Below are 26,142 nucleotides of genomic sequence, written 5' to 3'. Positions count from 1 at the left end.
GTGAAAATAAGTGTTAGCCTGTTGAGAAAGAAAAGTGGACATTGTGGGCTGGAGGTGCAGTGTCTCCAGGTCCCTTGTCTGTGGCCTTGCTGACCACCATGATAAACCGTTTCACCACCTGCTTCCTTTGTAGGCCAGGCTGGCCTGACTTCTCTCTGTTGTAGTATCAAAAATGTATTAATACAAATTGTGATTGGGTGGTTCTGTAGCAATTGCATGGTTCCAAGTAGGTGTCCGTGCCTGTCTTTACAATCCTATTCCTTAGAAGATAGCTTTGGGCCCTGAGAGATTCAGTCCATGGTCCAAGGAGATGTCCACAATGTACAGAACCGATGTCCGTAATGTGGAGCAATGTCTGTATGCTGAGTCCATCAGTTCAGCTTCCTGAATAAGTCAAGGTTCACCCTGTTCCTATTTCAGTGGCCTCACAAGGCTTGAGGAATTGGTACATTGGTGAGACCCAGAGAGTGCCTAATGGTAGGCATTTCAGTATAGAACATTGGTGTGTTGTTTTCTCATTTAGAGCAGAATGTTAGAGTGTCTTGAGTGATTCTCTCTGGGAAGGAGAAGGCTCCTCACTGTCCTCTTGCCTGGGCCCAGGGTCAGTGTGTATTGAGGTGGTAGGTGCTGGATATCCTAAGCATGAGGAATAAGCATCCTTTCAGCAGTGTGTGGGTGCTGCCCTCTTGGTAGTACATAGAGGGGACCAAGCATCAGGCTTGGTCTCTTGTCCTGATTCAACCTGAACTGAACATCTTCCACAAATACAGTTCCTCTTTGGGCTTCTGCTACCTGATTTATAAGGAAAGAGGCTGTTTCTACATCTGTAGTACTTAACTTGGGTTAGGAATACCTGTGGCTGCTTCCATGTCCATGGGCCTCGGGTCTCTGTTCTTTGAACAGACTTTGATCTATAGTGGACAACTGTTGTTGCTGGTGGCCCACTTGAGGGACCTTGGGTTCTTGCTCAAAGTGGCTCACATGCTTGTGGTTTCTATAAAGGGGCCGATTAAGCCTGTGTTCCATGTTGGGAAGTCTTTACAGAGCCACAAAAGTAATCCTAGCCAGCCCTCCTGATCCACTGCCAAATAGGAGACATGCAATTTGTCTCTAATGTGGGGCCTCTCTGGGCTATGTGGCCCTTAACTATCCAGACTTGGCCCTTCTCTTCTGCACAGTTTCCTCCTGAAAGTGGCATCTAATCTCATTCCAGCCCACTCCACAATTGCTGTCCAGTGAGAAATCTGGCTTATTTTTATCTCAGAAGTATTTGGTGAAGAAATGAATGAAAGACCCTTTCATGACCTCCCTTCATCTGTGGATAAAATCGCACTCTTTCACGGCTGATCCTGGCTGCATTTCTGCCTGGCCTGTCATGTCCTATCTCAAACTGTACGTCAAACTATATAGAATGAGAATCCTGCACTGACTATGTGTGTGTGTGGGTCCTATTCCTATCTTGTCACGGGTGTGGAATGGCTGTCCCTCTTCTGATCACAGTGATGCCATATTCCTGTGTAAGAAAATATGCATCCCATTTGCATCTTTCTCTGCCACTCAGTGTACTTGGTGGGTCTTTGGGGATGGGATGAGGGACAGTGATACGGTAACCATATCCATCCATCTTTTTTTCTCACAGCAGCCATGCATGCTATATATCAAACTGTATGAATAAAAGAATAAACTTGAGGGCTGGGAGTACACCTAAATGGTGGAGTGCTTGCCTATCATGCACAGGGCCCTGGATTCCAACCCTAGCACACAAAATAAAACAATATAGTAAGTAAATAGGCAAACTTAAGATTAAATAACTGTGGATCATTGAACAGTATTGGTTAATTTTAAGCATTTGTTGTTATGGTGAAAGGACCAGCTTGGGACAGGTCTTTTGAGCTCTTTTCAGCCCAGAGATGGGACTTACTTTCCTTGATTTATTGAAAATCTTTGCAGGGTGAAGCGGGGAGAAATAGTAGTCACATCTGCCACTGGAGCCAAAATGGCAAAGGGGAGTGGTGCAGCCTGGGGGTTCCAGTGTCTGCTTATGAGTCCTTATTCTGTTGCTTTGTGGCAGCAGCTTCTTAGCCTCAGTTTGCTTACTTAAGAAATGCCCTTACCCTGGCAAAGGTGTGTCTGAGAAAGGCTGTCTCATCTTTGCTCACCTGTTCGTGTGCCAGCAAGTGGTTAGAGGAAAGGCTTTTCCTGAAGTGCAGATGGAGGATTACTGTCATTTCTTCTAGGTGTCCAGCTCAAACTAGAAGACACCACCTTTTTTCCCTCTACGACTAAGGGAAAATGGGGCGGGGGGTACAATAGTCTGAACCAAAAATTACATTAGGAAACGTTGGGAATTAGAGATGTCAGTAGGTGCCTTATGGCAAGGGAGATGCCTCGCAGTTGAGCAGTTCAGAATGCTTACCGCAGGACATGTTAGAACCTCATTTTGAGCAGTTGTAGCAGAGCAGCTGTTCCTGAGATAGTTCATCACAGCTCTGTTACATTCACTTTCTTTAGCTGACCTGGAGAATGTAAAATTCACCCCACCCTTACCCTGCGCAGGGACAAGTATTACTATTATTCTCTGAATGCTTACCTTTGAATGTTATTTTTACCTTGGTTAGGAACTCCCCAGGGATCTTCTTTGTAGGCCTGTCACGTGGTTTCATCTGCAAGCTGGCATCAGGCCTTTGGAACCCTGCATTGTGTGTATTCGACTGCCATTAGACCTCTAATGAGAGACTGAAGTGTGCTGTTTTCATATAGAGTGAGTTGCCTGGTTCATGAAGAAAGGGTATTGAAATCTAACAAATTTAGCTAATGCAAAATGAAGCAAAATGAAATATCTTCCTTGGTGTTCTCATTAATACTTTTCCTATGTCAGCGTGCAGTGGAAGTCTGCAAGAGGTGGCAAAGAATGCATGCACCCATTCCCAAACTTGATTAGGCCTAGAACTCTTTACATGGATTACTTCTAGTCTTAGAGATGATAATTTTGAGAATATAGTGTTTGGTAGCCTGTGCCTGCCACTTTTGGAGTATGGATATCTAGCAATCTCTCCTCCTTGTCAGGTGCTGGGAGAGGACACAGGGCTGGATGCCAGTCCCAATGGCTGGCAAAAGCCACACTGGCTGTCCTAAGCTTTATCAGTAGCACTTTTGCCTCAGGAAGTCAAACCTCTTCTCTTCACCACTGGTGGAAAGTAAACAGTTCATATGTATCCCTGGGTTTCTAAAGTCCCATAGAACACTGTGTGCTCTGTGCTTGGCTCTGAGAGCTGAGTAATACCATGTGGATTTGAAGTATAAACTAGAGACCAAATAATGTAGCAGGATGACTGTACTCTGAACTTGTGCAGGCTTTTATTATTGGTTGACATGCAACTGTAAAATATAAGAGAAATCCCTTGCATATCCTTGATCCAGTTTCCCCAGTGGTGATATTTGTAAAACTTCTTAACTAAGATACTGACATTGATATAGTCAAGACACAAAACATTTCCATCACTGCCAAGATCTCTTATGTTGCCCTTTTATGGTTATACCTGTTTCTTTTCTGCTAAGTCTGTTTTGCAAATTTATACTTTTTACCATTTAAAGAGTGTTATCTAAGTGAATTCATATATTTATGTTTTGTAGATTGGCTTTTTTCACTCAGTATTCTTTGGAGATTCATGTAGGTTGTTGTATGAGTTTGTTCTATTTTATTTGAGAGTCATAATACATGACATGGGCTTAATATTCTTTATTTAACCACTCATTCACCGAGAGGGATCTAGGTGGTTTCTAGGTTGAACCTGTTAGGAATAAAACTGTTATAAACATTTTAAGGTTTTACTGTGATCATAGGTTTTCATTTCTCTAAAATAAATGCCCAGGAGTACACTTAATGAGTTGCATGATAGCTGTGTATGCAATATTTTAAAAAACTACTGGACTCTTCCAGAATGGCTGTACCATTTTATATTCATATTAGCAACATGTGAATAATCCACTTGCTCCTTATTCTGCCCAGATTTCTTGGTGCACTTGTTAGCCTTTCTGATAGGTATGCAATTATGGCTTATTGTGGTTTTAGTTCACATTTCTCTAGCCAGTGATGTTGAACATTTTATCATGTATTCACTTGCCATCTACAGGTTCTTTTTGGCAAAATGTCTATTCATGGCTATTGTCCATTTTCTAACTGTGTGTTTTATTTTTTGCTGTTTGAGTTCTGTGAGTTCTTCACATATTCTAAATAGTTCTTTATTGGTTGTGTGGTTTTGAAATTTTTCTGTCAGTCTGTACCTTGTCATTTGATTTAACAGGATCATTCTCAGAATAAACATTTTTAGTTTAGGGGATAAAATACAATGTGTTAATTTTTTCTCTTATGAATTATGCTTTAGGATCAAATCTAATTGGCTAGTTCTAGATTGAAAAGATTTTCTTTTGTGTTTTATCCTAGAAGTTTTATCTTTTGCATTTAAGTCCATGGTGACATGTTTTTAAAAGCCTCAAATAGCAGAAAAAGCATGCAGTTCCAGGAAAGAAACAGAACAAGTGTTGGGTATTGTTGGATCACAGAACAGACAAACGTGGGAACAGGTGGTTCTGGGTGCACAACAGTAATGCAGGCTGCAATGCCACTTTGATGTTTATGGCAGGTCTTATCATCTTTGAGGTGGATAAGGATAAGGTGGTAACTCCTTAATGCCACCCATACACATCCTTAACTCTCCCTGATCATATGCTGAAAGACTTGGGAAACTTCATGGTAAGAGATATCTTAAATCCATGTGATCAGGAGGTCAGAAGTCTTCCAGATGGGACAGGAAACAGACCTGGTTTTATTTTTAAAGGATATCAGTGGTATCATTGCTCAGAGTGGGGAGGATCTTGTCCTGAAGAATATAGCCAAGTGCTGAAACAGCTTCCTCCTTTGCTTGGAACTGCAGAGCTGTCAGGAAGCTGGCATGTGAATCTCAATGATGTGCCAGTGGCAGGCAGAGAGGCAAAAGGTCCTTTGTGGCCCCAAGGAAATTTCAGGGGCTCCACAGCACTCTCAGTCCCCTCTCTTAGTCCTGAAAGTCTAATCCGGCTGCTTCTGCCTTGGTTACGCCACAGAATAGCCCTGGGATCACATTCTACTTGGCTTGGCGATTCCCAACTAGGGACTTAACATCTCTGAGTCTGAGTGTTGAAGTTCTTTGTTTGACATTCTGGGCTGGACAGCAATGCATGGGCAAGAGAATCAATGACCAGTTCTGTCTTATTGTCTGAGGAAATAAGAGTCCCTCTGCTTACCAATGTAGAAATGGGAAAGCTGATCACCCAGTCATTTTTAATATAAAGGAGATCTGCTGGGCCCTGCAGCAACTACATGTTGACATACTGTGGGCTGAGGGTCGAGGAGGACCACATGGAAGAATGGGCAAGGGTGTAGTCCTTCCAAGGGGATGCAAGAGAGATGTACAGAGGCTCACAAGAGGATTTGCCCCCACTCTGCATCTGCAGAGACAGATCTGCTTGTTACATCACATGGTATGGCTCAGTGTGGGGGGGAATTCTCCCTGCTCTAGAGAAGCTCTTTCTCCCACAGATTCTTCTGCTTGCTTCTGTCATGAGGCAGTTCCCTGTCCCAAGATGTGTAGGCTGTGGATTCACATCTTGGGGTCCAGTCCCAGCCGCTCTGCTTCTTGCTTTATAACCTTCAGCAAGTTAGTTAGTCTTCTATATTTCAGCATCTCAATCTGTAAAATGAAGCGGTAGAATAGCCCTCCTGAGGTGGTCAGGAGGGTTAAATGAGGGCATACTTGTGAGGAACTACGCTAGAGAGCCTGGCTGCCAGTGAGCACCAGCAAAATGTTCCTGTGTGAAAGCTGCTCGCTGCCCTTTTTACTAAGAAGGAAAGAACAGGAATAGGATGCCTCCTATATGGCAGAGGAGCAAGGGGAAGCTGCCTCAGAGGTTCCAGTGCCCTGTGCGCTAACTCTGGCATTGGAACCATTTCCTGGCAGCTGCAAAAGCCCCAGGGCTCCATCCCAGGCTCCAGCTACAAAGGGCCTTTGAAGTTGTCACCACCTGGAGCAAACTCTTCTGCCAGGAGACATTAGGGTGCAAGGTTCAGTGGAGACGGCCTGTACGTGCAGTATCCTCATGTGCCTGGGGAGAACAGGTGAGGAAAGCCTGAGGCTGCTTGGACTACTGCCCCATGCAGGAATCAAGTCCCACAGTCTGAGGTCTAAAGTTTACCTTACCTGCCCTGTACATTTATTTACCTAATCAACAGACACAGTAAAATAATATGTAAGAGAGCCACACAGTGTTTCTTACCTTTTCTCCCACCTAGAGCTTTATGCACATTGATCATCTGTGTATCTCTTTGGTTCAGCACAGAGGTTTGGACATTTTCTTGGGTGTATACCCTACCTGAGCTGACACAGAATGGCAGCCACAGGGATATGGTCATTGGTGATTTTGTGTTTTCCAGTCCTAGATGGTGAAGTCTAGTGATGAAGCCTACTGGCTTTGGACTCCTAGTGATGCCCCGCCGCCCCTAGTTTCTGATCAACCTTTGTGAACTGTGGGGCAGTGTGAAGCACATTTGGCACCATCATTGTTCATTCCCAGGATTGGGGTCTTTTGCACCTACCCTTCCAGTGAGGTGAGCCTTCTTAAAGGAAAAGAACTCATTGCAGGTCCTTAGTCAGGATTATTGGGGTTTGTTACTAGCTTTAAGGGGTCCTCTCCCTGCCTTATTCTTGGTTGCTGCTATCTCCTTCCTTGCCCACTTTTCTTGGCCAGAAGCAGCAGCTCAGCTCCTGGAGTATAGGTAAATGCATGCCACTAGCTTGTGTGAGGGAATCCTTTCCTCCTTCCTCAAGGAACAGAGTGAAACAGGCATGGACATACAGCCTTGTCAGTTGTGAGAAGAGTGGACTTGGGCATATTCTAATGAGTACTCAGGGGAGGCCAGGTCAGTTACACAATACTCCCAGACCTTTGGTTGTGTGGGATTGGTGATCTAGCTGAATTGGACAGTGCTGATCCATTGGCTCCCTCATGCCCTGGCTGGGCTGGCATCTTTGAGGGATGAGGTCTTGTGCGGGATTGTCTGTGTGCCCAAGAGGAATGCTACTAGTGCGCTGAGGTGTGCAAAGGTAACAGGCCGCTAGGAAAAGGGAAACAAAATGTATCAGCTCTTTAGGGGGGCAGTAAAGCTGAGTAATCACGAGGTGGTCATGTTGCCATGACTACAAAGAATAAATACTTCTGGCTTTTCTGATCCAAAGATGCCCGTACATGGATGGGAATGCTGGTAGAAGTGACTTGTTCTTTCTGTGTCGTGGCTCAACTTGGTAGCTTGTTGTTCTACCCAGATGCCAGGACAAATTCCCTCCCTCCAAGCACAGAAGGGACTCCTTAAGTCTTGAGAAGTCCCTGCCAGTGTTCAGATGGCTCAGCTTCTCTCATCAGAATATGTGGCCCAGATGTAGCTTCCACCAAAAGGCCCTGGATCAGCAATGACTGCTTGGAACTTCCAAGGCAGGAGGAGGGAGGCGCTGAGAGATGAAACTCAAGGGCTGAAGCTTCCTCTTAGGGCTGGGGCTAGGAATAATATCAGGTAAGCAGACCCAGCTCTTCCATGAACAGCAGTGTTTGGGGTTAAAGGGGACTTGGGAAGTGTATAAGTAACTCAAATCCAATTCCATTGTCAATCTGAAAGAAAGGTAACTTTATATACTTTTGATAATTTTTTTCCTAAAAGTTTTCAACAGGAAGGTATCATGCCATTTTTTTTTTTCTTGAAACCTTCAGGAAATTGAACTAAAGTTACAATTCATTGTGTACTCAATCCCAATTAAGCATCTTTTTTATTCTCAATTCCATACCCGCCACCCAGGTGCCAAGGATATAGCAGTAAATAAAATGGGCTGAAAATCCCAGCCAGAATTCAACATACATCCTATTGACTACTTCATATTTGAGGAAGTTCTGAGTTGTTTTCAATTCATAAACTTTTAGAGTAGTTTCAGATTTATAGAAAAAAATTGAGCAGAAAATACAAAATTACTACATTCCCTCCCTTATCTTTTCTGTCTTTACACTGTTTTTATGGGCCCTATTGTTTGTTTTAGTATTGAGGATTGAACTGGGGGCATTCACACTGAGCTAGTTCTCCAATCCTTTATTTCATTTTAATTTTAAAACAGGGTCTCACTAAACTGCTAGATTTCCCAGGCTGTTCCCGGATTCACCTCCCGGAGCACTAGGATTATGTTTGCCCTATTACTAACATTTTACCTTAGAGTAATACATTGATTACAACCCATGGATGAACTGATACTGATAAATTATTTCTAACTATATTCCACAGTTTACATTAGGGTTCATTTTTGGTGTTGCATGTTCTGTGGGTATGACTAATGTGTAATGACATATACCCATCATCACAGAAGTTTCGTGGCTGTGAAAATCTTTTGTGTACCCTATAACCATTTCTTTTTCCACCCTGTTCCCTGACAACCACTGATCTTTAAACTGTTTCCATAGCCTTAACCTTTCCTAGAATGTCAGACCTGAAATCATAAAACTGTCTTTTCAGGTAAGCTTCTTTCATGCAATAATGTCTATTTCTATAGGGGTGTGTGTGTGTGTGTGTGTGTGTGTGTGTGTGTGTGTATTAAACGAAAATGTGGAAATATTCTGATAGCTTGGATTGGGTCTTGATGATCTGCATCACTTTGGACTTCACGGAACAATGGTGGCCACTTTTTGATTGTCCCTAAATTCCTTCATTTTGGACTTAGAACATCCACCTCAATAGTCAAAAGCAAATGTGTGGGAGAAGTAAGTAGAAGCTGCTGCAGTGGAGTCCCTGGGACCTTGCACTCCCGTGGGGACTGGGACATCAGGTCTTCTCTGCAAGGAGTTAATGGGAACTGTCTGCCCAAGACCCCAAAGGCGCAGTGACCCTAAAGGAAGTGAATGGGTTGGGAAGTTGGCTGACACAGCCCACTCCTGCCTTCAGAGGTTGACCCCGCCTGGCGGAGGCTGTTTATCCGGCCACTGGCCTGCTCTTGTTTTTTATCCGATCTCCACCTGAATAAACAGATCCGGAACGTCATCTGCAGCCAAACTGAGAATCTGCCAAAATTCCCCAGGGAACTGGTGATTCACCAGCAGCAGAGGAAAGAGGGAGTGAGCAAGAGAGAGACCTGCTTATTCTGATTCTCATTTCCTGTCCAGCGAATAATCCTGGCTGGGCCGTATCTTGTGAGACACTGGCTTCTTCAAGCAGATTATCAATTTATGCAGTGGAACAGATGGTTGTAGTTTTCATTTTTAAGAGAATAGGCATAAAGCAGGATAGTGAGGGTGGTGTTTTTGATTGTCATTCTGAGAATAGAAACTTCTTCAAATTGGTTTAGGAAAACTCTTCTGTATCATTCATTTAAACATTTGCTTTTCAAATTCACACACGAGCAGTGGTCTTGATGTTATTCTTGCTAGTTGGCTCTTAGAATTATTATCATCATTATTTTGGTGCGCATTAGATTCTTCTTTACAATAAAATAATTCTGCTGGACATCTGAACAAAACTAGATTTGAACCTGGCTGTGTTATGTGTCCTCAGGCAGTATTCTTGACGATTGTCAGTAGAGTGGGGAGTGGGGAGCAATGCAGAAAAGGGAACTTGTGAGAGGGGTGAAAACTGAGAATGTGGTCAGATGAAAATAGCAGTTGGATCAAGTAGTTTTTCAGTTCCATTTCAACTCTGAGGACTTTGGTTTAAAAGAAACACTACTGGTGTCTAGTGAGGCTGATTACCTATGTAATAGTGCTGTGCCTGGTCTTTGCATGCCTACCAGAAAAGTGTATGTATGCTCCAAAAGGCACCTGTGCAATACTCATCCATATGCATAGCTATGATTTTCTTATAGTAGCACAAACAGGAAATAAATCAGTATTCATCAGCAATGGAATGAAAAACTAAATTGCTATATGTTTTCTTCAATAGAAATATACTGCAACAGAGAAGAATTCACAAATGCTACAACCTGAGTAGATTTCATAAACATAATGTTGTGATAGTAGACAGATACAGTAGAGTATACACAGGTTATATTTCATGTAATACACAAAAAATAGAATTAATCATGGGAGGTAGAAAGTAGAAGTTTTGTTTGTTTGTTTGTTTGTTTGGGGAGAGTAACAGCTAGGAACCTGATGGAATGAATGACAGGTCTGGAATGTTTATGGTATTCTCTTTGCAGTGCTGGTGTGTGCCTTTGTAAAAAATTGAACTCTGCATGTGTAATTTGTATACTTTAAGTATAACTTTTATACTTTAGTGAAAATGTTTGCAAACAAAACAACTCCCAACACTTGGCCATATGGCCTGCCTGATGATACTGCATTTTTTTTTTTTTAAACAAAGGAGAATTTGTCACCTTTATTGTGTTCTTGGGGTAGGCATCAGGGCTGCTGGGCCCTGAACTGAATTTTGCACTCACATTGTCTGGATTCCACATGGTATCCCCCACATGGTAGGTGTGTAGTTGCTGGTAAGCCTTCATCGCAGGGTGTTTCACATCTGAACCACACTCCTAAGCCTTTTTTCAAATTTTATTTTAGTCTCACTGAGTTGCCCAGGCTGGCCTCGAACTTGGAATTTTACTGCCTGAACCAGCCAGATAGCTAGGATCATACATTCGTGCCACTGTGTCTGGCCTTTCAGTCATTTTGAATTTTATTTTATTTTATTTTATTTTATTTTACTTTATTTTTTTGTACCAGGAATCAAACTCATGACCTCGCACTTGCCAGGCAGGCACTGTGCTGCTGAGCTATGTCCCTGGCTCTCTTCCGACATTTTGATCAGAACTTTGAGTGCCTGCTGTGTGTGGGCAGTGGGTTATGCGCTATGATGCAGTCTTAGTGAGAGCTGTGGAGCAGCAGCATTATAAGCAAAGTGCTGTGGGTATCAGAGCTGTCAGGATGTTAGGTTTGATTGTGTCTGTCAGGATCACTATGAGGAATGGTGGCAAGTAGGAATGGAAGCGAGGCGTGCATGCGTGTGTGCATGTGTGTAACAAGTATGTTAAAGAATATTTTCTATTCCAGGGCTAGATTGTGTAAATGCATATGTTTTAGCCAGAGGTCCAGACAAATAGAGGACTTGGATTTTGCTAACTTGTTAAATAACTAAAATGATGGTAGAGTCATTTCTGGTTAAGAGTCCATACTCAAGAAGTGGACAGTCCCCATAAAGTTTGGAAGAGTCAAAGGTCATCCCAGCCTCGGTGATGGGGCTGGTGAGTTAGCTAGCTTCAAGGTTTCAGAGTAATTGGCAGAACTAAGAAACGGGAGGGCAGACAGTGTGTAGATGTCTGTGCTCCATAAGATCGTCCTGTTTGCCTGCTTAGCTCTGCCATCTGCAGAGAGTAACCTATATCATTTTTTAGGAGCATAACAATGTAGACTTGGATTCTGTTTCATTTTTTGAAGCAGTGGAAAATACATTGGCAGAAAAGATTGTGATTAGTGATGTCTGATACAGAAAACTGAAGAGAAAATGACCTCCCATTTTCTGGTCCATTTTTTGGTCTCCAGTAGAAAAATATTTAGCCCCATTTTGCAGATGGTTAAGTCAGAAAAACAGTGGTTTACCCACTTCTAAAATTGCCTTAGGGCTCGAATTACCGCCTGGTCTCTGTCCCCAGAAACCCAAACTGGTTGCCATATTAATAGGGAAAAATAAATCCTGGCCTACTGCTTATTTTAGTAAGTTAAAAATTCAGAGAAATACAATTGCACTGATCATTTACATGTGATCTGTGGCTGCTTTGGGGCTACAGCAGCAGAGGTGATTTATTGTAATAGTGACCATATGACCCAGGAAGCCTAAACTAGTAATTATTTAGCACGTTATGGAATAAATTTGCTGATACTTAGTGTAGATGATAGGTTCATAATTTTAGGAAACAAAAATTATTCCAGTTGACCCACCTTGCCCTTCTGCCTTTGGTCTCACCCTTGCTTCCTGGCTATTTGTCTGTGACATGAGGTCTTTTCTAGTACTAATGGTAATACCTTATAAACCAGGCTTTCACAGAACCATAGTGGAACAGTCACTTATGATAAAGACTTTTAAGTGTGGGTTTCAAATGCCTCCATCTGTAGCCTGCTGTCTACCTTTGAAGACTGATTTTATTTTTGAAGTCTTAAACAGGTGGTGGTTTAATAGACTTCTGCAGTGTTAAATTCTCCTGGCCCCGGAGGGCAGGCTGAGTGGTAAGCTGACACTGGATGGAGGTGATGCCATGTGACCAGAGGCTACCACACACTTTCCCAATGCTACATCGTGCAGGGTTTCTAGTTTTGTGAGTGTTCCTTTGATGAAGCCAATAAGAAGTGTTCTTAACACAGCACTGTCCTTCAGCTCACATTGTCCTTACCCTTTTTGTAAATGTCCAAAGGTCTCTTTACAGCCTTGCCCTAGGTAGGAATGAAGGGACTCAGCCCTCACAGGTCTGTGAAGATATGATGTTGAGGGAACCATTCTTTTTCCATGCATAATTAGAACTGTAACTTGGTCTTTGTACTGGCCAGTGTGCATCCTTGCTGCTCATCTAGGATCCAGGGAAGCTGATATACAAGCTGGGCAACCTGACTGAGGCCATTTTACACAGACCAGTAGGAGATAAGCAAGAATAGCCAGCTAGCATTCATACCAGGTCCAGCTTTGCTAAAGGTTTATGGCTGTGATCTGGGAACATATCTGTACGATTCTGCCAGGAAAGCCTCTTAAGTGGACTGATAGTCATATTCCCCTGGGTTTGCATCTCAGCTCCTCTTGTTTCCCATCTCTGACCTTGAGCAAGTTCCAGTAGGTCTCTAAGCCTCAGTTTTTCCAGTCATCTAAGTAGTGATCATAACAGGGCCTACTTTCTTAGAGTGCTATGCCATTTTATTGCTACGTCACACAGGGCCTAGTGCATATATGAGAGGAATTCAGTGATTTGTCAGCTATTGTTAAAGAGCACTTGGAGCTGGATTTGGAAGTTATGGAAATTTGCATAGACTTTCTTGGGAACCAGGCAGTTGATTATAGGTGACTGATGTGACGGTACCTGTGTTTGTAAATGACATTTAAAAAAGTGAATTTCTCATAAAGTTGAACGGTAGCAGCCAATAGGTCTTCTCAGTGAGCACGAAGGGCTCCCTGTGGGAGTCTGAATACTACTGTTTTCTCTGACCTGTCTGGATGGATATCCAGAAGGGGATTCCTTAGATAAGTTGTCAATATCTAGAACGATGGAGCTGCTGTTCTTGAGCCATAGGCATAAACCTCGGCCCCTCTTGGCTGTGGGAATAAGATGTCATCCATCTAGTTGGGGTCCTTTGGATCTTGAGCCACTCTGAGGCTGCATAAGTTGCAGCTTGGTACCTGCTTTGAAGTGTGGCTTCCCAAGTCAGCCCAGTTGTCACCATGGCTGTGTTTGACTTCCTGACTTCTGGAGTAGGCACATTTCATGTGTGAGGCTTAGAGAACTCAAAGGCTTTGGCTTCTGAGATGGGAGCCAGACTGCCTGTTAGACGGTCTGTTTTTTCTTTTATTTATTTATTCACTTTCCAGAGTATCCCTTATAAATTGGATCCTTCAGCTCTGCCGTGAGGATACAAATGTGACTAAAAAAAGCAGGAATGCATTTCTTTGCGCTACTGCTACATGCCAAAGCTTGTCAGTCAATGGGACATAGGAACTTCATACCCCCAGATTCACTACTGTGAGTGACATACCTGGGATTTGAACTTAGGTAGGGCAGTACCCACAGCTCACATTTCACAGTGTGGTGCCATATTCCAGAACAGTAAACCTTCCTGGGCCTTGGGTGGAATTGCTGGGGTCCTCAGACATCTACACAGAGTGGTTCCTGCCATGTAAGGAAAGGCGACAGGTTCGGCAGGAACATAGAGCTTTCAAGTCAGCTCTGCTGAGCACAGGACATTTAGGAAGATTTCATCCAGATCTTGGCTGCAGTTAGAGCATAGAGACCAGCCATTGGACAGATGGTGGCAGTTGTGTCCTAGACAGCTGGAGATGTGGTTTGGAGCCCTGGGGCTCTTTGGAGCTGCCATTATATGTACATTTAGGTTTGTGAAGTCTTCCCTCCTATTACTCCTGAGATCTCCTGACTGAGCTCTTCTGCTTTCTTCTGCACAAATGCTGGTTAGCCTCACTTGCTACCTGTGCTACCCTTGGCCTTTGTAAGTTTAACCTGTATTCACTCTTCGTGATTCACACAACAGATATTTATTGAGTATCCACTCCATGCCTCACATTCTTCCACTGGCTGAAGGCATAGTAGTGAACAAAGCAGGCAGACATTTCTCCTTTTCTGTTATCATGTGATAGTGGGAGAAGATGTTGTACTAGGAACAAGTAACTACAAAGTATGTTAGATGATAATTAGTGCTACTGAGAAAAGTAGCAAACAAGGGAGTAGAAAATGTGTGTGTGTGCACTTGTGGGTATGTATGCACTGTAAGAGGGAGGCTAGGGAGAGTCTTGTTGAGAAGGTGACATTTGAATAAAGACAGGAAAATGTGAGGGTTGGAGGCAGGTGAATTTCTTGGAGAACAGCAGGTGCAAAGGTTCTGAGGGCTGGCATATCTGGGGGGTCATAGGAAGTGGAGGGGTTGGAGGTTAGGTAGGTGTGTGGCAGATAACTTTAGCATTGAGGACTGTTGTAGGGCTTTACTCCTAAGTGAGCCACTAGAGTCAGCATTTGTTTTATGCAGAAAAGTCCTGTGAACTCCTTTGTTTTACTACTAAATTGTGGTAAAACACACATAACATAAAATTTAACTGTAGAGTCAAATAGTTAAGTACATTCATGCGCAACTGATTTCAGAATTACATCTTGCAAAACTACAACTCCATGTCTATTACACAACTCTCCATTGTCCTCTTCCCCAGTCTCTGGTAGCTGCCTTTCTACTTTCTGTTTGAGTGAAGTTAACTGTGGCAGATCCCACCTATACATGAAATCAGACAGTGTTTGTGGTTTTGTGACTGGCTTATTTCACTTAGCATACTATCCTCAAGACCCTTAGTTATTTCAATAGCACATGACAGAATTTCCTTTCTGCAAGACTGAGTAATATTCATTGTATGTATGCACTGCACATCCCCATTCTCTGCTGATGGACATTTGGGTTGCTTCCTCTTTTGAACAGTGTGATTAATGCTTCTGGGAACATGGGTATACCAAATGTCTCCTTGGGATTTCCTTTTACTTTTTTAATATGCTTAACTAGAATTGCTCCCCATCATGAATGTGTTTATTTCCACACACATATACTAAAAAAAGGGGTGGTGCAAATTCTATAACGTTATTTACTGTAAGATCCTACTTATGTTTCAAAATCCCTGAATATATTAAATATATTTATCTTTAAATATAAAGATCTGACAATTTTTAAAAAGTAGAATTGCTGGATCATACGGTGAATCTGTGTTTAATTTAATGAATCTTTTACTATTTTCTCCAGTGTCCCCCCCTCCCATCCTTTTACATTTCCTCTGGCAGTGAACACGTGTTTCTGTTTCTCCAAATTCTCCTCTATACTTGCTACTTCTGTTTTCCTTTAGTGGTCATCCAAAGATGTAAGACGATAGCAGTTTTTTGGTTATATTTCCTTGATGAATACTGATTTTGAATATCTTTTCATATGCTCATTGACCATTTGTATACCTTCTTTAAAGAAGCATTCATTTAAGTTCTTGGCCCAGTTTTTAATTAGAGTGTTTATTTTCCTTTGTTGAGTTGTCAGGGTTATTTATGTAGAATCATCTGGGACACCTCACAGATAACAAAATCCATAGATGTGCAGGTGCCTTCTATAAAATGACACAGTATTTGCATATAACTATGTTCACTCTCCCATATACTTTAAATCATCTCTAAATTATTTTAATATCTAATACAGTATAAGTGCTATATAAATGTTATACTGTATTTCATAGGGGATAATGACAAAAATGTTCATACATGTTCAGTACAGGTACATGTTTTTTTTCTAGAATACTTTCAGGCTGTGCTTGGTTAAATCCACAGAGGTAGAAACTCCTGACTGCATTCTGGAGATGAGTCTCTTATCAGTAATTTGGTTTGTAAATATTTCCTATTGTATGAGCTGTCTGCCCACTGACTTTTATTAACAGGATTTCTCTAGGTTGGGAATAGATTGCAGCTAAAGGATGGAAGGTGTAGCCATTGACCTCTAGTCTGGCTTCCTTCTGTGGAGGTCTGTACTAGAAGACTTAGGATCACTTTTTGATGCTCCTCCTCTGTAATCTGCAGGCCCCACCCCCATATTCTCTGGTGCTTATCTCCAATTGCTGCCCTTTCACCTACTACACTGTGAGGCCTCCCCTGCTTGGTCCCTCACTGAAGCATCCTGGTCACAGGCACCTGTCCCAGCAGCTTCTTCCTGGCAGAATAAAAAGTGTGATCCCCTTGTCTCCCTTATGAGTCCTTTGTGCAGAGGAGGGGCCCAGGATGAGTTTGAGTATTGACATGAAAGATAAAAGGTTTAAAACAAAAGCAAAGACCAAGGCGTTGAGGTGATGTGGGTGAGAGGAGGGAGAGAAGTGTGAGACACACGAGGGCTTTCACAACCATCCCGAGAGTTTCGCTTGTGCACAGTCTCAGCATGTGAGGCCCATCTTTGTGCAGTTTTGGGTGAAAGAGCCTGGCCCTGGACCCTCTTTGCCTGGCTTTCTGGGACTGTAGTCAGAGTTCTAGAGAAAGTCTCGACACTCTTGCCTGTATTTCTTGTTCTTTTTCTCCCTGTAACCTTCAAAATAAGGGTTTTTCCCTCTTATTTTAGAATCAGAAAACTAAAGAGACTGTATCTTTATTAAAGAACTTAAAGAACTCAAAAGAAGTAGCGCAGTGCGGAGGTGTGTTCTCCCCATTCTTGAGAGGGCTCCCTGTGGGCAGAGCTTTGCCCTTGCAAATGGAGTTTGAGTTGAGGGCCTGGGAGACTTGTGGAAACCACAAAGGAATCAAGGAGAAGCCCGGAGCTTCTGGGAATAAGGTCCTTGTTTATGCTTTTTGGAACTGATTTGGTCAAGTGTTTGTTTAAAAGAGATGCCATTTGGTAAGCAATGCCTGGCTTGCTTGATTTGTGTTCCAGAATATTCTGACTGGCTGGAGAACAGCCCTGTTGCTAAGAATGGGTCCAAATGTGTATCTGGAACCCAAGAGGCCAGTGCTGCCTCATCACACACTCTCAGGTTTCTACTATTGGAGTTGTGCCAGTGTGGTTTGAATGCCAGGGAGAACAGCAGGGTAGTCCCCACCTGGATTGGCATTCACTACCTTTTTCCTATTAGTAACTGCTGGTTGCTTGGTTAGCTTGTGGGCCTGGCAGAAAAAGGATTAAGACCCAAATAAGTCATGATATAAAGTGGCTCTCTCAGAGCAGTAAACACCGACACTGGTTAACATTGGAGGCTGCTTCAGTGTGGTTTCAGTTTGAATCATTCCCTCAGGTGTGTCTGGCCTGTGGTCCATGGTTTAGATACTCCTGCATTATAGTCAAATATTAAAAATTAAAGAAATTTTGTTACTTATATATGTTTATTATAATTTATGCATGGCCCAGGACAGTTCTCTTCACTCAGTGTGACCCAGGAAAGCCAGCCATCCCCACCTGTCAGCTACAGGATATACACACCTGGCAGAATGACAGGTTGTGGTCCCATGTTTCTGGTGCAAAAACTAAGGCACAAATTCTTTAAGAGTGTAGAGGTGAGAGCTTTGATTCTGGTTTCACCTAGAAAGTGAGCTTCCCTTTCCCTTATTAGATTGTTAAGATTTTGCCATCATCATTTAAATCATTATCATTGTTTAAAAAAAAAATCTCTGTTTCCATGGCTGGCACTGTCAATGTCAGTAAAACGTGAGCTGTTTAACAGGTTCTTACATTGGATCACACTGATGCCTATAATCCTGAAAGTTATGCCACTGGTCTAGGTTCCAAAGAGTATAGATGGGAGCTGGGTTGGAGCTGGTGGTTGCACCAACTCATCCTTTATGGTTGGTGCATTGTTGGGTGCTGGGCATATCATTCTGGTCTCAAGCGATATTGTATACCACCTTTGCTCCTGCCCTTGGGCAGAGCACCTGAGTTACAGTACTCTGGCAGATAGACAACTTGTCCTGACATAAAATTGAGCACTTTCTCTGGCTCCCAGCTAACACGTGGTAACTTGATGGGAAGAAGAATGGGAGATCACATTTTGTGTACCACTGAACTATTATTTTTATTAAAGAATAAAGCAACTAGTAAAAATAGGAGAGCATAGTTTTATTTTCTTGTAGTTGTTCTGCATAAAAAGAAATGTTCATGTCACCTTTCCTTGTTTCAGACAGCACAATAAGATTCGCAGTGTGGAGGGCAGTCAGCTGAAGGCATACTTGTCTTTGGAAGTGTTGGACCTGGGTTTGAACAACATCACAGAAATCCGGAGCACCTGCTTTCCACATGGACTGCGCCTAAGGGAGCTGTAAGTACTTCTGCCTCCTGGGCCACCCTTCTGCTTTCCGGCCAGGTAATGGCCTGCCTGGTGTCCAGGTTTGACCTTGAGTGAATACTTCCTTTGCTTCTCAGCCCCAGCTGGCACAGTCGTTGGGTACAGTACAGGCTTTCTTTGGCTTTCCTCAGCAAGGCCCCATTTATAGAGCATTTCCAAGTCTCATAGCATTCTTCTGACATTACAGACACAAGGGGAAGCTGAGGCAGGCAGAGATCCTTAACATTAGCCTGTTCATGAACGTACCATAAAGCCTATTTTGGTTCCTATCTGTTGGGTTACCTCCCAGAAAAGCTTGGAGAGAAAACATGGATGTCAGAGTACTCACATTAGAGGGAGACCTCTGTGAACTTGTCAGTGCTGATCTTTCTAGTGGCATGCCCCATTAAAACAAGTCATTCAGTTTATTTAGGGAGGGCAGTGACTTTGTTGTGTGGGTTCTCTGGACCTTTTAGGTTTATTGTCCTTTAACCCATATTAATTCCCCATTTTATGTGCAGTAGAGAATAGACAGAGGTAAAAAATTTTAAAACCTAAGTAATCTACTACTTGTTGTAGGAAAATGTTTCTTTGGAGAACACTCTGAATACCTACTGTAAGAGACTTTTTCCTATTAGCAGTGAGTAATTTTGAAACTCATTTGCAAGGCTGGTTTACAGGTCATCATGACCCATCTTTTCAGGAAAGTGAATTTTCCAAGAGAAAGGAGTAATTTCTTTCTTTGGCTGCATCAGGGTGCTAGAATTGGGACTAGGAGGCCTTTGCCTTTGTTAAATCCTAAATGGGGGCTTTCAAAAGGTGTCCAGCTGCCACCTGACACTTCATTGTTTGGGACACACCACCAACTGCTCATCGGAATTAGTCTTCTTTCCCTACTCAAAAGTGGGAGGGACATTCTATCTTGGCAGCTGGTGGCTGGTATATCTTCATCACACAGACTGTTCTTCTCTAATCTGGAGTGTTAAGAACAAACAGTCCAGCCCCATTTGCCGAGAATCCTCATGTGCCCTGTCCTGGGCCTCTGCCTGGTGGAGAGCCCACAGGTGCCTTGCCCATCACCCCATGATGAAAGATTTATTCTAGTCTTTTTTCTTTTCACACAGGCTAAGAGGCACCCAGCCTTTGTTTGAGACAGGCAGTAAGAGATATTGGGTCTAGCTTCTCATAGGAGGACCACATTGGTCCTTCTCTTTTTGTTACTTGATATAATTTGCACACAGTGAGATGCACACGTCTCTGTTGTTCACGGCAATGCATGTCTTTGCTGTGTGTTCATGGGAGGCATTCCTGACATACCTAACCTGTAAGTGCAGGCATCATGAGAAGGTAAAGGACTGGGCACAGTTCTCTTTAACAAGAGTTTCTTGGAAGCATTTAAAATTATTTGAACTGGTTTTTATGTACTTGCTATATAAGTCATGCATTGAGATTCGTCTCCCAAAGACTTTTTCCCTTCCCCAGTTTGTTAAATCGGCACCAACCTTGCTTCTCAATTTCATTTTGCTTCCTAGGCTTCTTCTCATCAACCTGGGGCAGTAGGGGTGAGGAAGGAGTACTGCAAGTGGGTTCTGAGGATACCAGTGGGTGGCCAGACTGGTGTGTGAGAGGGTCTGGGTGAGGTGTGTGACTGTCAGTCCCCCCGACTCTTGGCCCTACCAGCCTGAAGTAGTGTGCTGTGGCTGAAACAAGGCTGGCCTTGAGGCCTTTGTTGGACAGTCCTGCAAGCTCTGTCTGATTCCTACGTGGGAGTCAGTACAGGCTTCAGAGCCTTGTGATAACAAATGTCTCATTGGAAACCTGTCTCTCTGTGTGTGTCCTACCGGGTTTTCCCAGCTCAGACCCAGCTGGGTCCTGTGTCTAGAGCAGAATGAGGAAGGCCCCCTGCTGCACTATATTTTCTCCCTGAATCATTCCAGCAACCTGGCAAGCAACCGCATTGGCACCCTGGAGTCAGGAGCATTTGATGGTCTGTCACGGTCGCTGCTTACTCTTCGTCTGAGCAAAAACAGGATCACCCAGCTTCCTGTAAAGGCATTCAAATTACCCAGACTGACACAACTGTGAGTACAGAAACCTGCACTTTAATTAAGGTTAGCAAATTTTATGGGACCACATTTTCCCCAAGGACTCTATACTAAATGCAACCCCTTCCTCACTCTCCCTTGGTGAAGCACTGCATAAACTATTATTAATGGCTAACTGGCAACACCTAATAAAAGCAAATCAGGAGCTAGGTCTGGTGCTGGTGGGCTGCCTTAGATTGCTGAGTGAAAAGATCCACTGAGTATATATATATAGGTACTTGTCCTTGCTGACATTTTCCAAAATGAAATGGAGGTTAGTGGATGCTGGCTGATGTTTAGGCTGTGTGTTCAGTTTCTTATTTATTTCACAAGTTTTAGTGTCACTTTTGAAGGAACCCATAAAATGTATACCTTGGGCACAAGAACATCTGGCATTCCTTGAACAGTTTGACAGATAGTCAGTAGGAGATGCTGGTTGTCTTCATCTCCTAAATCTTACAAGGTAGTTAACTTAATTTTTTCTCTTAAAATGATTTATTTAGTTAGATTTTCAATAACCAAAACCAATTAATTGTACTTCCAGGATGGTGTGGGATTTTAGATTCAAGAAAAACTAATTAATCAAAACCTAGTGAAAGACTTTTATCCCTCCCATCAAATTACCATCTGCTACCTGGGTGCTAGAGAGAGAGTACTGGATTTCTCTTCTTTCTCACATCCCTGTCTTTTCTCTCTCCCCTTCTCTCCCTAACCCCCCTTCTCCTCTTATTTTTAGTAGAAGGTGTATTTCAGGAAATAAGCCAATTTTGGAAATTTGGTTTAAACAGGACAGAACACTTGATGAAGGCCCAACTGGTGGCAGAACGGGGGTCCCTAGCCTTTACTGCGGCATGTCACCTCCCCTTGGCTGGGAGATCTGGGCTTAACTCTTCTCAGTTCAGGGAGAAGATTTTATTGATGCTAAGGGAGCTTTGTAGGAAGCAGGGTCGTGCTTCCTACAAAGACAGTATGGAAGTATTTGAGGTTAGCCCTGGGTTCTCTGCCCTTGCTCCAGAGCTGCTAATGGGTACAGCCCACCCAACTTTCTGGCATTTTTTGGTCAGCCACGGTTTTGTTATGCAAGGGCTAGAAGCCAAGTGGATATGCTTTACCACCACTACCACCCCGAAACCTGCACCACACCACCACCTTCCCCGACACAGGCAATAAGTTCTCTCTGTATGTAGAGATCCTGTCAGGTACTTCCAGTAGAAAGCATGACTGACATTTGATAGTGGTTAGGACTCTCTTGGGTTGAGGTGTCTAGTGTGGATATCTGTTGCTGAGCTAATAGACCTCACCCAAGCGGTCTACATCCTAAGTCATGGCCATGTCCAGTCTGCAGAATCATGAATGGCACTGTACCCTCATGCAAGACAGGTGGAGTATTCAAGGTTCAAGGTACCCCAGGCCAGCTCAGAGTTAGATTTGGGGAGTTCTGTATGCTGCTCTTTCCAAAGTGACCTCAGCATTCCATAGCAATAGGAGCTGCATGCTGGATGGGGCACAAGTTGAACATCTTGGCTCCCTGGCACCCCTTCACCGCTATTGCCCTACTGCTGCAAACTCCAGCCAGGCCTGTCTGGAATGCACTTGAGGTGCTCAGACCTGTCTAACCCCTTCTCTTAAGGGACCTCAATCGAAATCGGATTCGGCTCATCGAGGGCCTCACATTCCAGGGACTTGACAGCTTGGAGGTGCTGAAGCTTCAGCGGAACAACATCAGCAGACTGACTGATGGCGCCTTCTGGGGGTTGTCTAAGATGCACGTACTGTAAGTATAGGGAGACCGAGACTGGGGTGGGTTTCTGTGCTGTGTGTATGTGTGTGTACTCCACACACATTCATCCATCTGAGCACTGGGTTTAAGGACCACCCCACTGAACCTGCCTTCATCTGAGCCCAACTCTGTCTTTTTGTGTTGGGTCAAACCTAAGGGTGCTTTTCTGGCTGAGAAGGAAATTCTAGAGAAGGTTTTGGTGCATTAGAGCAGGTAAGGTGGAGGAGGGAACCCTTCTGCTCTTCACCCCTACTTCCTCAGTGAACTCCATCTGCAGAACAAACTCTCTCCCCCATATCCTCTCTACTCCCACACTTTACAGGACGTTCCCTCTCTCTCCACCCAGGCTTTACAGTCTTTGGTGATGTGCAGGTGGGCCAAAAATGTATAGTTTGTCCTAGGAGATTCATTTCTTCTGCCTTTTGGTTTAATGGAGACCCTTGGTGCAGATGTGCAGCTTTTACCAAGGGAGTATTCCCTTTAACCAGATGTGTATAATGGGGAGGAAGAGGGGAAAGGCAGAGCAAATAAAAAGAATGATAAATGCTGCATATTTTAATAAAAACAAAATATTAAAAAAGATGCATACCACAGCAGGGCTGCCTGCCTACTAGAATAACAACAAAAAAGGCACAGAAATGCAGTTATACATCTCCTATTTTTAAGCGTTTATTTTTAATCTAAAGTAATATATCTGCATAGTTAAGTCACAGTAAAGAAAAGCAGTCTTTATCTACTGTCCATTCTCTCTTTACTCTTCCTTTTTGAGCAATGATAGAAAGATGACAAAAAGCAAACCTTGGTTCAAAACTCTTATAATAATGAACATGGAGCAGAATTTGAATTAGTGGCTTTGATTAAGGATATAATTTTATCTGGGATTCAGTGATCCTGGGCAAGGATGCACTGTGTTTGGGAAGGAAGGTAAAGAATACAGACACACCTGACAGGTCCCATCCCTATAAACACATTGGAAGTTGAAAATGCATTTGCTGCACCTCATGTGCAGAACACCCTAGCTGACCAGTAAGTGGTTTCCTGTCATGATCATGGGCTGGCTGTGAGGCCTGCAACTCACTTTCACAGCCCAGTCCTGTAAGACAGTCACGTCACATAGCACTAGTCCAAGAAATATACCACATTCAAAATTCCAAGTGTGGTTTCTATTGCACGTGTATCACTTTTACCCATCATGAAATGGAAAAGTCATAAGTTGAGCCATCCTAAGGCAGGGTCTGTCTATTTACCCACAGTTGTTGAAAGCTAAGTCCTAAGCACTGTGCTAGCATTCTTACATATTTTCTTATTTTTTTTCCTCCTATGGCCTTATTATACTGATGCTGTTGAGTATCTCTATTTTATAGATGTCTAAGATCTCTATTTTAAGCCATCAAAGTGGCAAAATTAGGATTTATTGCCACTAGAATTATGGAAAGAATTAAGTTCTTGAACCAGCATACCACTGTCTGACCCTGGAGCTAAAGCTGGGTATCCTGATAGAGTGGTCCACAGCCCCGACTTTTGTTAGCCAAATAGATTTAGATCACTTCTGGCCTTTCATTCTTTGCTATGCTGGGGAATCTTAGGTAAGTTACTTGACTTCTGTCAACTTCATTTTCCTCTTCTATAAGATGGGCTGCTTCCTTTCCTTTCTTCTTTCTCTCGTTTCCTGGCTTTGCCCTACTGAGAACTGCTTGCTCACTTGTTGCTTGGTTCACTTAATATTTTGCTAAAATGTCATTTCTAGGGAGCTTCCTCTTGTCCCTGAACCTCTGGAGGCTGTCTTGGCATCTTCCTATGTCTGCCTTGGTGGTTCTCCTGCCACCCCTGTGTGTGTGTGCACATAGATTATCAGACTTCTCTCGTGTATTGTTCTGTTCTTGGCACTGATACAGCGCAACTTTTTCGGGTTCATTCGATAAATGAATGAAAGCTCCTCCCTCATCCTGCATATGACTGTCATTGCAGGCACCTGGAGTACAACAACCTGGTGGAGGTGAACAGTGGCTCACTGTATGGCCTCACAGCCTTGCACCAGCTACACCTCAGCAACAATGCCATCTCTCGCATTCACCGGGACGGCTGGAGCTTCTGCCAGAAGCTGCATGAGCTGTGAGTATCCTCAGCTTTGGTTTTAATAGTGTTTGGAGACACTGCCTGAGTCCTACCACCCAGAAGCAGTCAGCCTACCCCACCGCACAGGAGGGTAGAGTTGGTGGGGGTGGAGAATAGAGTGAGCTGGCGGCTCCTGTAGCCCTGTACGAGAGGAAGACAGATGCCCAGAGAAGGTAGGCCTGAGATGGGATGGTCAGGGTGTAGAACTCTAAGTTCCTTTAGTTTTCTCCCTGCCACCCTCTGTTTTACGACTTGAGGCTATAGGAGTAGTACCCTGCAGGGAGCTTTTGTCCCCAGTTCTTTTTTTTTTTTTGGTTTGGCTGGTGGGCTGTGTGAAACTTCTGTGCCTTTTGGAGGGATTGAAAGCCTCCAAAGTAAGCCTTGCCCTGTCCTAGCATTTAGCCCCATAGCCAGGTAACTTCAGAGCCTGACTGAAGGTTGCTTTTCCGAGTCTCCTTTAAGCTGCATTCTTTTAATTGCAGGTGAGAATATGATTTTGATCTGCTGCCAGGTCTTTGTGATTGACAGACACCATGACATTTCTCTGAGAGGGAAAGAATGTTGCTCCATGCCGCTTTTAAAAACCTAGTAATCTCTACCTTTTTTTTTTTTTTTAAACGCCCCAGCCAGATTTCCCGTTTCACCTATAGATAATGACTGGTATGCCAAGTCACCATCCCAGGAGTTTCAGGAGTTCAGGGAGGAAGGTTTGTTGACCTGAGTTCAGGGAGGAAGGTTTGTTGACCTGAGGGCCATGTTTCCTGTCCTCCTCACAGAGGAGGTGGGAGAAGACCCCCACTGCCTTGGATATCATTCAGATAAGGAGGAGGCTTGGTTGGGGTCTTCCCATGTGGGTCTCGGGCTGTGGCTCATGGTGCCCTCTGCTGGCCGACGCAAGGAGTGTAGTTGGAGTTCCCTTGTCTTTGTGGAGACCCTGCAGTCTTGTCTTTGGTGTCAGGCATCTGCCGAAAGAGGTCTTTCACAGCTCAGATCAGGACCAGCCAGGGCCACAAGCCTGAAGGGTTGGAGCCTCTCAGTTCTTGGGTTGTGTGCTTTCGTGTGAACTCACAGTGTAACAGACACTGGCTTCTATTCTAGTTGTCAGATGATGCAGATGTTGGCTCCCTGTGGATTTTGAGCTACACGGCCACTTTTACCTTCAGGATTCCTGTGCGTGCACGTGTATGTCCTCTTCCCACCGAGTTCTGGCCAGTTGTGGCCCTGTTGTTTAAGAGAGGGGAATGCAAACCCTAGGCCCAATAGTAACATTTTTCCCCCTGCACCTTCCTTAGGATTCTGTCTTTCAACAACCTTACACGTCTGGATGAAGAGAGCTTGGCCGAGCTGAGCAGCCTGAGTATCCTGCGGCTTAGCCACAATGCCATCAGCCACATTGCCGAAGGTGCCTTCAAGGGACTCAGGAACCTGCGAATCCTGTACGCTTTTACTGTTGCAGTTAAAGAATGAAGGGGCCCGGGGTGGGAAAGCAGAACAGGGTGAAGCAGTGGCTTTGTGGAATTCCATTCTCACTGGCATCAAGTCAGAATCAGATCCATAGCTTATGCCCAGTCTCAATTAAAACAATTTTTTTC

General features: G+C 43.6%; 1 protein-coding gene across 4 annotated transcripts in view; it reads left to right on the top strand.

Moving 5' to 3' along the window:
- Positions 1–26,142, top strand: part of Lrig1 (leucine rich repeats and immunoglobulin like domains 1) — a 107,409-nt gene that overhangs the window by 60,544 nt on the left and 20,723 nt on the right. For all 4 annotated transcript variants that reach the window (XM_013156334.3, XM_013156335.3, XM_063260213.1 and 1 more), the window contains 5 exons: positions 18,428–18,565; positions 20,509–20,652; positions 22,286–22,429; positions 24,404–24,547; positions 25,843–25,986. In XM_013156334.3, coding sequence (XP_013011788.1) covers positions 18,428–18,565; positions 20,509–20,652; positions 22,286–22,429; positions 24,404–24,547; positions 25,843–25,986 — 714 coding nt within the window. The remainder of the gene's footprint in view (positions 1–18,427; positions 18,566–20,508; positions 20,653–22,285; positions 22,430–24,403; positions 24,548–25,842; positions 25,987–26,142) is intronic.

The sequence above is a fragment of the Cavia porcellus genome, unplaced genomic scaffold (assembly GCF_034190915.1).
Source record: "Cavia porcellus strain 051 isolate PalLab524CR breed Dunkin Hartley unplaced genomic scaffold, mCavPor4.1 scaffold_13, whole genome shotgun sequence".
NCBI lineage: Eukaryota > Metazoa > Chordata > Mammalia > Rodentia > Caviidae > Cavia > Cavia porcellus.
Note: the sequence above shows the minus strand (reverse complement) of the source record. Positions and strands in the feature narration are given on the sequence as shown.